Source organism: Typopeltis vanoorti, chromosome 11 (assembly GCF_054136105.1).
Source record: "Typopeltis vanoorti isolate ZY-2024b chromosome 11, IOZ_Tvanoo_1.0, whole genome shotgun sequence".
NCBI lineage: Eukaryota > Metazoa > Arthropoda > Arachnida > Uropygi > Thelyphonidae > Typopeltis > Typopeltis vanoorti.
In genome coordinates, this window is record NC_143559.1 from 56617331 (window position 1) to 56634074 (window position 16744).

At 34.9% G+C, this 16744-nt stretch overlaps 1 protein-coding gene across 1 annotated transcript in view; it reads left to right on the forward strand.

Annotated features, from left to right (window-relative positions):
• The window catches only part of LOC150101601 (dnaJ homolog subfamily C member 17), a 189431-nt gene that overhangs the window by 12699 nt on the left and 159988 nt on the right, over positions 1 to 16744 (forward strand). The window contains exon 3 of the mRNA XM_090400693.1: positions 782 to 840. Coding sequence (XP_090256819.1) covers positions 782 to 840 — 59 coding nt within the window. The remainder of the gene's footprint in view (positions 1 to 781; positions 841 to 16744) is intronic.

Below are 16744 nucleotides of genomic sequence, written 5' to 3' on the forward strand. Positions count from 1 at the left end.
AGAAAGAGAGATGATAAGATAGAAGTTTCTATAAACTGAGAGTGTATTATAGGATATTAGTGGACATTTTTCATTATATGGAATGTGGGGAGAGAATAAAGAGACATTGTTTTAAGTATAACTGCACACAAACTTAACATCAGTTAAGCTTATATGCAATTAGTAACTTCTATGCTGAATGTACATTATTTTGCTTTCTGTAGACAGTATTTACATATAAAGTACTTGAGTTAGTGTTTGAGGGGATATGAACATTAATCTGCTGGAATAGTATGTTATAATCATTGCATATGCTATGGTAAGCTAACACATCGGGCTCTTTATTTGTGATATCTTTGCAGAATTCTTGCAATGTATTTTTATATTTTAGAAGGCATATTTCTTTAATATTGTTTTTAACGAATATTTTTAACTTTTCTGCAGTCTTTTTTATATGCAGTAAAGCATTCATGTTAAGCAAAAGTTTGTTTTTAATTAATGGTAACATTAAATCACTTTCACTAATTAGTACACATTGTATGATTAGAGTTAAGTTTTAGACAATCACTTAAATTTTTCAATTCAATCTGCTTATCATTTTTGTAATGCCTTGCCTACTCCTCTTAAAATCATGGCAAATTATTAATGCTTTAGACTGCATAATTGCAGGAGACATACTAAATGGATAAATGGAGAAACTTCCATTATCCCTGTATTTTATGTATGAAATTAATTATTTTCACAATAATAAAAAATGAATAAAAATGAATTCTTATCTAACAGTTGTTAATATGTATTGCAGCTGAACTCTTTCAACAACTCTCTAAAGCTCTAGAGATCCTCACAGATGTAGCAGCTCGTGTAAGTTATTGTTCATTTATAGTAATTTTTTTATTTTTTTATTTTATTTTTATAATTTTATAATACAGGTTGTCCTAAAACATTTTATATACACTTTGAATAATTATAAGTACAGTGTTTATTAAAATACATCTAAGTTTTATAATCCAAATTAAAGAAGACAAATGTAGAATGTTTTTAATTATCACAAGTTCAAACTGATGGCCATTCTGGTCAAAGCACTGCTGGTAACATGGAGGGAGTATTCAATGCTACCTCTTTACCCAATCCATCTGTTCTGTAGATTTTCATCAAGATAGGCCCTCACATCATGATGGTAGCAGAGAGCTGCTCCATCTTACTGGAAATAAAACTCCTCCTCATCCCCAAACTTCTCTCAAATGTGTGGCATGCATTTAATTATTTACTCGAATATAACTTACTCTCGCATATAACTTGCACCCCTGATTTTACTTTATGAAAAAAAAAAAAGAAATTAAAAAGGTTCTCATATAGTTCGCACTTGGGAAAAAAAAGTTTAAACATGTTCACGTCTGGGCGATAGTAACTCGCTCCCCATGGTAAACAACATGCCTACCCCAACAGCCACTATACTGCAGATGCAAGAAGAACAAGTGGTTTTATTGTATCACTGAATAAGGTACAGAGACAGTCTGTGTAATATATATTTCTCAACAAATAGTGCAATTAGAGACAACTGGGATAAAAATAGCACTAATTAATGAATCACATGTCCCCTCCCACAGAAACTAAGCTGTATAGACTCAAGCAAAACCACATGTTTCACCGGCAAACACAGTATAACTAAAAACTATTGCCCAATTTTTCAATTATATGAAATAAGTTCGATTGCATTTGAAATTTTCGATTTCATTAAGACAGATCACAAAGTCTAACTTCAAATAAAATTCTACCGCAAATTGAAAGATGCAGAAGCGGCATGCAAACAAGCAGCAATAAAATTCATCCGAAGGGTTGAAACTTTGTGAGTTGAGCCTACCCATGCGACACGTAAGCAGTACACAAATGGTAATGAGAAGTTCCATCAGAACAATAAATGGGCAAAACACTACCCCATCATGAACGTGTTAAAACTAAGAAATATATTAGTAAATGTTGTTATGGCAGTTCCGGATATTATGGAATTCAGTTGAAGAGAATTATCATTTCAACTCAACAATTGTCGGCTTGCCTTTGTTGTTGGGTTGCGCGATCTTTTTTTTAATACCACACCAATCACATGCACGTTTTCATAGCTGCTCTATCTCTACTGGCCTACCATTGCTGTCTGTTTCATGCTCTGCTTTCACTTCTCATTAGTCATTCGTGAAGGATTGTTCATTACGTATCTCAAGTCTTGTAAATTTGGTAATGTTTTCTTGAAATAATGGGAAAGAAGATGACGCTATTTGGATAGATGACTTTGACGATGCACACAAAGAAACTGCTCTCGAGGCCGGAAGTAGTGATAGCGAATAGGAGATTCTTGGTAAGTCATACCCATTTTCAGTTTTTTCCTGAAAACTTTAGTTTTCAAAAATCCCCACATATATCTCGCACCATGATTTTTTAGCTTAATTTTTGGGAAAAAAGTGCGAGTTATATTTGAATAAATACAGTAATTAACGCTTCAGAGTAAAATTAAATCATTAAGTGACTTTACCACCTGAAATTAGCTTTGCCCACACATTTCTAGATGCTAGCAGTGTCAGTCTCTATCCTATTGCAGTGAACCCTGTTATCCAAAATAGCTGGGAAATGTCTTCAGATAGTAGGTTTTTTGCATTAGAATCTCCTAGAATGATTCTTTCCTGTGGTGCATAAGTGTATGCACTTCAAATGGCACCATCACTTGTTAGATATGTGAATTTCATTATGATAATACTATTGCTCTTGGTCACATGTCAAGAACTTCATTAAAAAGGGGAAACTATTATTTTATAATACATACAGATTGATGGGGTAAAGGAGTAAAGAAACGAAAGATGCCTGAACTGTACTTTTGTTTGGAAATGAATATTAGTTTCTTAATATTAATGCGAATATGCCTCCATCATTAAATGAATATGTAAATAGAAAGGAAACTGAAGCATAAAAAACATATTACTTTCATCTCCTTCTATTTACTGAAGTAACATCAAACATGAGTTTGCACTATAAAATGGGAAGTCTGAACTGCACAAATGACATTTATCTCTGGCCTGGCAGCATGTCTTATTTGTCAACTTAATGTGTTTTTTCAAATTAAATCCAATTTAATTTGTGCAATTGAAAAAAGTTCTAAAAAAGAAAGAAAAGAACATTTTGAATGATTCATTGATTTTTATGTCTATTTTCAAGTGATGGATGAAAATACCATGTATTTCATTACAGCAATATTTGCACCTATTGTCAAAGAAGGAGAGAAAAAAAATATCCCCAAATACTTATATATATGAGGGTGGTGTGAAAAATTCTGGACCTGAACCATAGATGGCAATATTATCGGCAAGATTTTTTTTTTCTAAGTTGGTACATCTGTCATAAGCATCCGTGTGAAATTGCAAAATCATTCTATCAAGTAATTTGTTTTATACAGCTGTTTGAAGCAAAAGTGTTGTCTGTATCCCTTGCAATGGATAAAATTGAGTATTGTGCGGTTATAAAATTCTTTGTAAAAGAAGGTTTAACACCAAAAGAAATTCATTCGAAGTTCATTAAAGTTTATGGGTACTTTTCTCCTTCATTTTTGGCAATTAAGAAATGGGCTGCCAAGTTTAAACGTGGCCGTACCAGCCTTGAAGATGATCCACATGAAGGGTCCAAAAAGTGCAACACCACCAGAAATCATTGATCAAGTGTATGATATGGTATTGGATGACTGGCGAGTCAAATTGCTGAGAGTGTAGGCATTTCAAAAGGACGCGTAGGATATATTTTGCATGAAGAATTGCAAATGAAACAGCTTTGTGCAAGATGGGTGCCACGCTTGCTCACAGCAGATCAAAAACGCACTTGCACGAAAATCTCTGAACAGTGCTTGAAGCATTTTAACAAGAACAAAACTGATTTTGTGAGTTGATTTATTACTATGGATGAGACTTGGATTCACCATTACACACCAGAATCCAAACAGCAGTCAAAACAGTGGACATGAGCTGGTTGTTCAGCGCCAAAGAAGACAGTCGGTTCCATCAGCAGAAAGGTCATGGCATCAGTGTTTTGGAATGCTAAAGGCGTTTTGTTTATTAATTATCTTGAAAAGGGTAAAACAATAACCGGGGAATATTATTCCGATCTTTTAACTAGACTAGATGAAAAAACTCGTGTAAGCAAACAGATCTTGAAAAGATCCGGTTTGCAGAAGAAAAAAATCATCTTTCATCAGGACAATGGACCTGCCCACAAAGGTGTTTTGGCAATGGGAAAGGGGTCTGCACTATGAATTGTTGGAACATCCACCCTGTTTCTCAGATTTGGCTAACTCTGACTTCAATCTCTTCCCAAAACTAAAACTCTTCCTCGCTGGTCAGCGTTTTTTTTTTTGAATCAAGAGGTGATTGCAGCTGTAGAGGAGTATTTTGCAGATCTTACTGAGAATCACTACAGGGATGGGATAATGGTGCTGGAGCATTGCCGGAATAAATGTATTAGTCTTAAGGGAGATTATGTTGGAAAATGAAAATAATTTTGAAATTATAAATTCGTTTTTTCATTGTTAGGCTGAGAACTTTTCAGACCACCCTCGTGTATATTTTTTGCTGTCAAATCATGATTTTTGTTTTCCAAATTTTCTTTATTTTTTACACATCCAAAAAGGATGTTGTGCTTTTCATTATTTGATTCTAAGGCAGTTGATGTGAAGTCATCAGAGCCTCTGTATACAAGTAGCCTAGTCGTGAAGATACTTCACACGCAAACTGTTTGCTTACGCTTGGATAAAGGATTATTATTATTATACACGTATCTTTGTGAAGTCAGGAGATCCATTATTCACTGATGAAGCACTCACAATCACCTCTGGCAACCTATACCACCCATTATCCCTCCAAGCAAAAAAAAAAAAAAAAAATGTAGTTCTGACACCCTTGCTAACCACATTTTTACACAATTTCCATAGGTGACTCTTTGTTCTCTCCTTTACTGCCATGAACTAAAAAGTCTTCAGCATCAATCCTTATAAAACTCCTTTAATAACATATATAGCAAGTCTCCTCTTTTTCATAAATCAGCTGCTTTTTGAAGCCCACAGACCATCAGTGTATTCTCATAGGGAGCATTCCATAAACTTGCCACAATTTCTGTCACTCACCTGTGGATCATCTTCACATCTTCATCCCTATGGTATCCAGACATCCAGATCTATGTGCAGTAGCCCAAATGTGGCCTTAAGTGAACATAACCTCTTTATTCCTGCTTGTTAGTGTGTTCTTCAACAATCGCATAATCTGATGTGCTATTTTGGCAATCTTTGCAATGTGCCCTCTGAACTTAAACTTCCTGTCTACAATCACCCTAAAGTTTGACTTCATCAGCTTACTGCAGTATAATACACAGATTGTGATCTCTTCTCAAAGTACATCACCTTACCTTGACCACATTAAATTGGCAGTCATTTACCTTTATCCATACTGCTATTTAAACCTTCCTGCAGGATCGCTGCATTACCATCATTTACCATTGCTCTTCCCAGTTTAGCACCATCAGCAAACAACTGAACAGTGTTCGGTGGTGATGATGCTTACGCTACCTGTCACATCACTTCATATGTTGTTGATGTACAAAATAAACAACAGAGGACCAAGTACTGAGCCCTCTGGTACACCGCTGTCAACTCTTCCATAAACTGCTGTTTGATATCTGTCCATCAGCCATCTTCTTATCCAAATCACCAGATTCATATCCATCCCTATTTGCTCCCATTTATGCAACAATTCTGTGTAGACTCCTGTGAAATTTAAAATAATTATGATACCAGAGGAAAACTTGCATAAAAGATTTTATTAATAAATAGAGGTGCTTAAGGATAAAAGCTGAATAACTGAAAGTAGACTTCCACATAGCCTTTAAAGCAATGCAGAAAACTGACCAGGACTTCTGACCTGATGTCCAGTCCTTACCTTCTCATGACTGCACCCTGTTAGGTATCTCCCTGGATACTGAACGAACAAGGATGGGCTGGCAATTTGGGATTTAGCCGACAAAATTGCATTCTTATTGGCTTAATTCACAATGTAAAATGATGGCACAACATGAGAATTTCATCCTGGCAGGATTGTTGCCCGGTTAAACAAGGTCCCCGTTGTTTTTGCCAGGGAACCAGGGCAAAAAGTCAGCTACTGGAACAAATCCTGAAACACATCCCAACTAACACCACCAGAGTTCAAAATCAATACTATCAACATCAGAAGCCTGAAATTCAGAGAAATGGAACTAGCAGAAGAATTTGATAAGTACCAGATTGACATAATAGGGGTGAATGAAACAAAAAACACAAAAACCGGTAAGATTTTTTTAAACAATAAATACAAAATGTTATATTCAGACAATAACAATTAGGGAAAAGAAGGAATAGCTATAGTATTCAACACTAAATATGAGGCTAATCTTCTTGAATGGCAGACAATATCAAGTAGAGTGATGTGGGCAAATGTCAGAATGGGGAACTGGATAATGAGACTTATTTGTGCCTGTGGTCCCACAGAAGGTTCTGCTAAGGTAGAAGTGGGGGAATTTTTTGAGGCTTTAGAGAAAGCAACTGACACAATGAAAAAGGAAAAGTTGGTCCTTGTTGGGAATCTAAATAGTATAGCAGGAAATGATTGTCAGACACAAAAATATTTTGAGAAAATTTGGAAAAAAGAGCAAAGCTAATAATAATGGCAAATACCTGTTGGATTTCTGCTCATGATATACATTGGTTATTACTCCCACCATGTTCCAACATAAAAATGTGCACAAATTCACATGGAGAGAAGAGACAAGGGATAAAAAAAGTCTCATTGACTATGTTATTGTTGATAGTGATGTTCTCTCCCTGGTGCAGGACACCAGAGTGTACAGAGGATTTGAAATTGGAAGTGATCACTATTTAGTCTTGAGCAGGATAAAATTGAATTTCATTTTGAAAAGAAAAACATGTAAGAAAGTTTTATTTAAGTGAATAAAAGTTGAGCAGCTCTCAGATGTGAAGTGTAGACTAAAATACACAAAGATTATTGAATAAAAAATGAAAGAGTTTGAGAACAGGAACCAAACCTTGGAGATTCAGTGGCAAATCCTGAGGTAAACATTGATTGATTCAACCAATGAGGTTGTCTGCAAGGATAGAAAAATCAGAACTCCATGGTGGACACAGGAAGTTAAAGAGGCAGTGAAGGAAAAGAAGAAAGCATACCAAAAGTTCCTGGTGAATAAGTCGACTTTTACTCTTACACAATACAGAGACAAAAGTAAGAAAGCTAAACAAAAAGCATAGGAAGACTTCAGTAAGAACACAGACAGAAAGTAAATATCAGGAAAGTGACAAAATATTCTGGAGGCTGTTGAAAAAGCTCAGAAATGGAGTAAAAGGAATTAGAGATGATAAAGGTGAAAGGAAAACCGAAGAAAAAGATATCCTTGAAGTATGGAGTAATTACTTCAAAAAATTGCTAAATGAAACAAACAGTGACAACACAGTGGTAAAAAACCATCAACAGGCATGCATTCAGTAACATATCTGTACTTGAAGTAGTAAAAGCCATCAAAAGCCTGAAATGTGGAAAGGCAGCAGGAGTAGATGATATTCGACCAGGAATGCTCAAGTGTAGAGGTATGAAAGGCTTACAGTGTCTGCACTGCATAGTTCAGAATGCTTGGACGATGGAATGAATTCCAGATAATTGGAGTAGATCTCTCATTGTACCCATATATAAAAAAGGAAATAAAACTGAATGTGAGAATTACAGAGGTATTTCTCTACTGAGTGTTCCTAGTAAGGCTATGCAAGTATACTCGAGAAATGGTTGAGAAGGATTGTGGAAGGGAAGCTTGGTGAAGAACAAGCTGGATTCAGACCAAATAGAGGCTGTCAGGATCAGATTTTCACTTTACAACAAATGGTTGAGAAATCGTGAGAATATAACAAAGATCCGTATTTAAGTTTTGTAGACTTGCAAAAGGAATATGACAAAGCGCGAAGAGAAAAGCTATTCAGAATGCTACAGTTATATGGTGTCAGTGGGGCATTATATCAAGCAGTACTTAGTCTTTGAGTTCTAAGTCAGCAGTTAGAATTGAAGTAAAGGAAGATGGTTTGATGTTAAAATCTGGTGTCAGGCAAGGATGTACATTATCTCCTTTGTCATTATCTATATGGATCACATTAGGAAGGAAAGCGATATTAAACCTGATATCAAAATTGGAGATGTTAATCTCAGCTCTTTATTTTATGCAGATGATGTTATACTCATAAATAAATCCGGTACAAGTCTGCAAGATTCCCTGACCAAATCAAATAATTGTTGTAATAAATTTGGGATGAAGGTCAGCAATAACAAGACAAAACATTGTGAATAAGCAGAAACATTGAAAATATCAATGGCATCGTGAATGGAGAACCTATAGAACAAGTAAAACATTTCAGCTACTTAGGCACAATTTTTAGTGAAGAAGGTAAATTAAATATTGCAATAGACAACAGAATCGACAAAAACTGGTATGGTAGGAAGTCAACTGAATAAATTTATTATTATTACGTGACACCTCCAAGGAGTCTAAAGACTCATTAAGAGAGGGAACCTATTCTACAATTCTTTGTCTCCATGACTCAGTCCACCAACTACAGTGATCTGCATCATCTACATCAGCGAAATCTATTGCCTACCACCACTAGTATTTTCATAGACAATCACAAACATCCATGCCCATAGCAGATTCGAGCCTGCAGTCTTTTGGCTGGAGAGCAGATACCCTAACCACTTGGCCAACCAGGCCAGCAAATTATTACTATTATTATATTATATGGAATAAGAGAGAAATTAGTCAAAATACTAAATTAGCTGTATACAAGACAGTGTTCAACCAATTTTAACTTATGAACTCAAGAGCTGGGTTAGAAATTAAAGACTTGACCAAAGACTAGAGACCATAGATATGAGAGCCCTGAGAAAGATTAGGGGCATGGACAGATGGCATCAGTGGCAATGTTATAATAAAAATGAGGATATTGGGAAAGAACTTGACATTGTTAGCATCCAGGAATGTGTTAGCAGAGCTAATCTCAGGTGACATGATAAATTAAACAGAATGGGAGAGGAAAGATTAGCAAAACAAGTGTTCTCTGGCAAGTTGGCAGAAAAAAGACCCAGAGGAAGACCAAGATATAGTTGGATTGATACAGTAAAAAGTGCCTTACAAGACAGGAATATAAGATCTGATAATATTGACATTTTGACAGATAACATTGATTTGGAAGAAAATTGTTGATAGAAAGTTAGTAATCATGTAGTACTATCATAATATCCTGTACGCCCCTTGAGGGTGTGTCAGGAATTTGATGATGATGATGAAATATTTTATTAGCTTAGAATTTTTGCCTAGGTAGGCATTGTTAGTACAAGAACACAAAATGGCAGTTGAATATTAACAGACAATTCTAAAAAGAACCACCTAAGTAGCTAATAATGTAAGATTACTAAAATGGTCAGTAAATTTCCTAACTTATTATATAAATAAAAAACTATATATATTTAGAAAAAGTCTGTGCGGTTAGCCTAGTTACTGTGCACTTCGCAACCATATGCCTGGGGAAGGAGTGTCCTAGGTTCAATTCCCATCGGTGACGTGAGGAGCTGAAGGATCTTCCTCAGCCATAGCCAAGTTAACCGGTCTTGGTCATGGACAGTAGGGGTTTTTTCCCCAGTTTACCCTGGTGTTTTTCATCCCACAAAGCAGCCAAACTGGCCTTGAGAACTCAAACATTATGGACATAGGATACACTGAGGTGTAGGGCTTGACCACCTTATCCTGTAAATGGTTTGAGGTCCATTGATTAACTAACTTTCGACACCTCAAGGTAAAAGAGGGAAAAGGAAGATGAGATTATGAGATTTAGACAAAGTAAAGTTAGAAATTATTAGCTGATTTAAAAAGTGTCATCTCCCACAAAAGGGATAGACATAAATCATCATATCTGTTTAAGTTAAGAGCATGAAGTAAAGTTGTTCATGTTTCTTTATAAAGCTACGTGAAGAACTTTTCTTTTTCCATTGAACTCTGTCTAGTGTTGATAGCATGCTCTGCAAGTCCAGACTATTCGGGCTCAAGGTATTTAATATAAGAATTGTGTTTTGTTTTTTTTTCCGAATAAAAGCAGATATTCCTGTTTGTCTGAAATAGAATAACCCGTAACATCAAAGAATCTGGTAGATTCCTGAATAATTGAGAGATGGAAGTACTTTTTAAATCAGCTAATCTTTCCTAACTTTGTTTTGTCTAAGTATATTTATTATTATTATTAATATTATTTATTTATTTTTAATAAGGTAGGAATTTACTGACCTTTTTAGTTATCTTACCTACTGAGGTAGTGCTTTTCAGTTGCCTGTGAATGTTCAATTATCATTTTCTGTTCTTCTACTGACGATGCCTATCCTTTGGCAAAAATTCTATGCTAATAAAATATTTTATGTGAGTTTTTCTTAGGTATTATAATTATTTTAAATATGCCTACTAATGGTATTTCATTATTGAAACAAATATCTAGAGTTTACGGAGAGTCTATTTAATGCATCAATAAAATTATATTTCTAAAATGCATACGCTTTTATGAAGTGTAATCATGAAATAGCTCAGGCCTTAGAATCTGTTTTAGTGACTGAAACTTTCAACACTATTTTGCGCATATCATTGACTTCATACCTAAAGCCTCTCTAATTCTTCTTGTAGGCTATTCTAGAACCAGTACTCATAATGTCTGTGATATGGATAGACTAGTCATCAATATTTCTGGCCATCCACTAACAGAGGATGAACTTTTTGTTTTATCAAAAATCAAAAGGACGTGATTTTGCCGTCTCTCTCTCCCAATAAGGTACCCCTTATGGACTTTTTTTCATAGCATAAATAGAGTTCTTCAAATCCTTATCTCAAAAAACAGCTAACAAGACTTGTTTCGAATGTGCAAAAATTCTTTTTAGTGCCAAGCTTTCACATCCTAATCTCTCTTTCTCTGAATTTAAAGCACTGGAATCATTGAAGAATAATATCGATTTAATTATTATGAAGGCTGACAAGATAGAAAAGAATATGAGAAAAAAATGTCTCTATTACTTCAAGACTGTTCAACTTATAGGCTCTCTCACATCTGCTCCTACCTGTAGTCAACTAAACAGACGTAATTCTCTTATTGAAGATGTTTCTACTTGGAATGAAGATCAAAAGAAAAAAAATTTAAAACCTTCTTTGGTCATCCACCTAGATTGTATGATCTTCCCAAAGTTTATAAACCAGGTATTCCATTGAGACCAGTTGTAGAGACTGCGTTTCTAAATTCTTATCTAATTTGCTTCAACTAGAAGAACTGATACTTATATAAAAAATACTTTGGATTTTATATTTGTTTTGGAGAAAATTGGACAAGTACCCAATCGACATAATAGGTGTTACTGAAACAAAGACGATGAACACAGTTGAAATTCTTCTAAACAATAGATACAAAATTTTATATTCAGACATTGACCAGAGAAGGGGATAATCTTGAATAGCAGACAATATCAAGTAGAGTGATGAGGGCAAATATCAGAATGTATAACTGATAAATACTTATTTGTGCCTATTACTGAACAGAAGGTTCTAAGGAAGAAATTAAACAATTTTTGAGGCATTGGAGAGGGCAGCTGATACAAAGAAAAAGGAAAAGTTTGTCTTTATTTGAAGTCTAAACAGCAGAGTAAGAAATGATTACCAGGCATATCAGAAAGGTTTGGGGAAAATTTGAAGAAAAAGATCAGAACTAATAATAATGATAATTACCTTACTACAGAGTTCCAGATGGGCACAAATTCACAATTTTATGTGGTTCTCACCCATGAAAGGCTAACAGAAGCCTGAAATGTGGAATAGTCAGTACACTAAACCAGAATCATTCAAGACAGTGTTCAAACTAATTTTAACTTATGCGTCTGAGAGATGTGTTAGAAAAAAAACACTTGATCAAAGACTGAAGACCACAGATATGAAAGTTCTGAGAAAGATTAGGAGAGAGTGAACAGATAGCATCAATGGCAACATCATATTAAAAATGAGGATATTAGGAAAGAACTTGACATTATTAACATTCAAGAATAGTTAGAACTATCTCAGGTGGTATGGTTACTTAAACAGAATGGGAGAGGAAAGGGTAGAAAAACAAGTGTTCTTTGCTAGGATGGCAGGAAAAAGACCCACAGTAAAAAGTGCCTTAGAAGATAGAAATATAATAAGATCTAATAATATTGCAGTCTTGACAGATAACAGATTGATTTAGAGGAAAATTGTTGATAGGAAGTTAGTAATAATGTAACTTCTTCATGTAGTACTATCGTAACAATATCCTGTACACATCCTGAAGGTACTTGTCAGGCATTTGATGATGATGGTTATACAGTAATTTTATATCATAATTTGTACAATGTATCATTTCAGTATAAGCAGACAGTAAAGTCAGTTTAAAATATAACATAAGGCTTACACACTTGGAGCATTCAGGCATATTAACTTAACATATCCTTATGATTCACATAGATTTCCAACTTACAATAGAATCACCAGAACTGAACCCAGTTTGTAAGTAGAAGACTGAGCATATGAGATTTGATAATATTGAAGTCTTCTCAACTAACAGATAACTTGGAATATAATTGTTGATAGGAAGTTAGTAATAATGTAAACGTATCATTCATATTTACAAATTTAGGGACACAAAACACACGTGTTGAAATGATTATTTTACTAATTATTAATAAAATAACACTTGACGTTTCGACCCCTGTATTGAGGTCATCATCAGAAGGATACATGTGTATAGGACCAAGCTACATGCTCTTGCACTCTATAAAGGTAAATTAAATCTATGCTGTTAATTAATCTGTTTCTTAGCCTGACCTCTAGTGATAATTAAATAAGAAAAAAATAAAATATAAAAAAATAAAATTATTAAATAAATAAAATAAAAATTTTTAAATTAATAAATAAAATAAATAAAAAATTACAATAAACTGCTAAAGTCCTCACATACTAAGATTCTTCTGGGTTTGTAGTTCAGATTGTTATACTACGATTTTCTTCAGGACTTTTACAGTTCAAGTTGGTATTAAATGTTAAGGGAAGGGAAAAAAAACACTTTGCCGAGTCTTCTTATAGTGTGATTTTTCTTTGGCTTGTTCTGGTTGCTATAAAGGTTGCAAATGGGTCCTCCACATTGTTGGAATACTTAGGCCATCATTTTTGTTCAGATTTGGATTATGTTTGAGCATTTCAAATGCTTCTTTAAATTTCCTCTCGAACCAAGCAGAACAATTAAAGTATCTTATACTCCCCACTGAAGGTATGTATCAGGAAACTGGTGATCATAGATCATCAGTTTCTCCATAGATATTAATGTGTAAGATCAGATTGCATCAATGCAGAATCATTAAAAATGAAGACACAACAAACTCTGTATTGCTCAAACCTCAATTAATTGAGTATATATAACACTTATAAATTTCAATGGGGTGCTTAAGTGTCAAAGCTGTATAACTGAGAGGAGACCTCCACATAGCCTTTAAAGGAATGTGGAGAACCGACCAGGGCTTCTGACCTAATGTCCAATCCTCACCTTCTCATGGTGCACCCTGTTGGATATCTATCTGGATACTGAACGAACGAGGATAGGCTGGCAATTTGGGATTTAGCCGACCAAATTGTATTCTTATTGGCTTAAACCAATATAGAAAATGATGGTACAACATGACAAAATTTCATGCCGGCTGGGGCATCGCCTGGTTAAACAAAGCTCTCATTGTTTTCGCCAGGGAACCAGGACGAACAGCGAAAAGTTAGCTACTGGAACAAATCTGAAAGCACACTCCAACTCAACATCACCAGAGTTAAAGATCGGTACTATCAACATAAGAAGCCTGAATGGCAAAGAAATGGAGCTAGCTGAGGAATTAGATAAGTACCAGATCAACATAATAGGAGTGACTAAAACAAAAAACACAAAAACTGGTGAGATCTTTCTGAGCAATAAATACGAAATGTTATATTCACACAATGACAATCAAGGAAAAGAAGGAGTAGCCATAGTATTCAACACAAAATACGAGACTAATCTTCTTGAATGGCAGGCAGTCTAAAGTAGAGTTATGTGGGCAAATATGAGAATGGAGAACTGGACAATGAGACTTATTTGTGCTTAAGGTTCTACTAAGGTAGAAGTGGAGGAATTTTTGAGGCTTTAGAGAAAGCAGCTGACACAATGAAAAAGGAAAAGTTGGTCCTTGTTGGGAATCTAAATAGTATAGTAGGAAATGATTGTCAGACATACAAAAATATTTTGGGAAAATTTGGAGTAAAGAGCAAAGCTAATAATAATGGCAGATACCTGTTGGATTTCTGCTCATGATATACACTGGTTATTACTAACACCCTGTTCCAACATAAAAATGTGCACAAATTCACATGGAGAGAGAGAAGAGGCTAGGAATAAGAAAAGTCTCATTGACTATGTTATTGTTGATAGTGATGTTTTCTCCCTGGTGCAGGACACCAGAGTGTACAGAGGATTTGAAATTGGAAGTGATCACTATTTAGTCTTGAGCAGGATAAAATTGAATTTCATTTTGAAAAGAAAAACATGTAAGAAAGTTTTATTTAAGTGAATAAAAGTTGAGCAGCTCTCAGATGTGAAGTGTAGACTAAAATACACAAAGATTATTGAATAAAAAATGAGAGAGTTTGAGAACAGGAACCAAACCTTGGAGATTCAGTGGCAAGCCTTGAAGAAAACCCCGATTGATTCAGCAAGAGAGGCATGTGGTGAGGTTGTCTGCAAGGATAGAAAAATTAGATCTCCATGGTGGACACAGGAAGTTAAAGAGGAGTGAAGGAAAAGAAGAAAGCATATCAAAAGTTCCTGGCAAATACGTCAGCTTGTGCTCTTAGAGAATATAGAGACAAATGTAAGAAAGCTAAACACTGTGTAAAACTAGCTAAACAAAAGTCATGGGAAGACTTTGGTAAAAACCTCATCATCATCATCAAATTCCTGCCATTGACCCTCAAGGGGTGTACAGGATATGCTAGTACTACATGAAAAAAATTACATCATCATTAATTTCCTATCTACAATTTTCCTCCAAATTAGTCTGTTACTTGTCAAGACTCCAACATTATCAGATCTTATATTTCTATCGTCTAAAGCACTTTGTACTATATCAATCCACCTATATCTTGGTCTTCCTCTGGGTCGTTTTGCTGCCAACCTGGCAGAGAACACTTGTTTTGCTAATCTTTCCTCGCCCATTCTGTTTAAGTGACCATACCACCTGAGATTAGCTCTTCTAACACATTCCTGGATGCTGACAATGTCAAGTTCTTTCCTAATATCCTCGTTTTTAATATGATATTGCCATTGATGCCATCTGTTCACGCCTATAATCTTTCTCAGGACTCTCATATCTGTGGTCTCTAGTCTTTGGTCAAGTGTTTTACTTCTGACCCAGCTCTCAGATCCATAAGTTAAAACTGGTTTGAACACTGTCTTGTATACAGCTAATTTAGTGTTGCAACTAATTTCTCTCTTATTCCATATGAATTTATTCAATTGACTTCCCACCATACCAGCTTTGCTGATTCTGTTGTCCATTTTTATATTTAATTTACCATCTTCACTAAAAATCGTGAGAACGGTAAAGAACCTAGGTCTAGAAAATAAATATCAAGAAGGTGGCAAGATATTCTGGAGGTTGTTGAAGAAGCTCAGAAATGAAGGAAAGAGTGTTGTAAAAGAAATTAGAGATGATAAAGGTGATATGAAAACTGGAGAAAAAGATATCCTTGAAGTATGGAGTAATTACTTCAAAAAATTGCTAATTGAAACAATCAGCAATAGCAAACTGGTAAAAAACACTCAACTGGCATACAGTCAGGAATACATATCCATACTTGAAGTATGGATATGTATTCCTGACTGAAGTATGGATATGTATAATTGAAGTAGAAAAAGCCATCAAAGGCTTGAAATGTAGAAAGGCAGCAGGAATAGATATTTGACCAGAAATGCTGAAGTATGGTGGTAGAAAAGTCTTACAGTGGCTGCACTGCATAGTTCAGAAGGCCTGGATAGAGGGATGAATTCCTGATGATTGGAGTAGAGCTCTTATAGTACCCATATATAAAAAGGGAAATAAAACTGAATGTGAGAATTACAGAAGTATATCCCTACTGAGTGTTCCTGCTAAGATTTATGCAAGTGTTCTTGAGAAACGGTTATGATTGTAGAAGGAAAGCGTAAGTTAGCAGTTGGAATTGAAGGACATACAGGAAGATGGTTTAATGTTAAAGCTGGTGTGACAAGGATGTTCATTATCCCCTCTGTTATTCATTATCTATGTGGATCACATTATGAAGGAAAGTGGCATTAAACATGATATCAAAATTGGAGATGTTAATCTCAGCTCTTACTTTATGCAAATGATGTGATACTTCTAAATAAATCCAGTACCAGTCTGGAAGATTCCCTGACTAAATTGAATAACTGTTGTAAAATATTTAGCATGAAGGTCAGCAATAACAAGACAAAGACAATGAATATAGACAGAATCATTGAGAATGTCAACTGCGTTGTGAATGGAGAACCTATAGAGCAAGTAAAAAATTTCAGCTACTTAGGCACGATTTTTAGTGAAGATGTTGAATT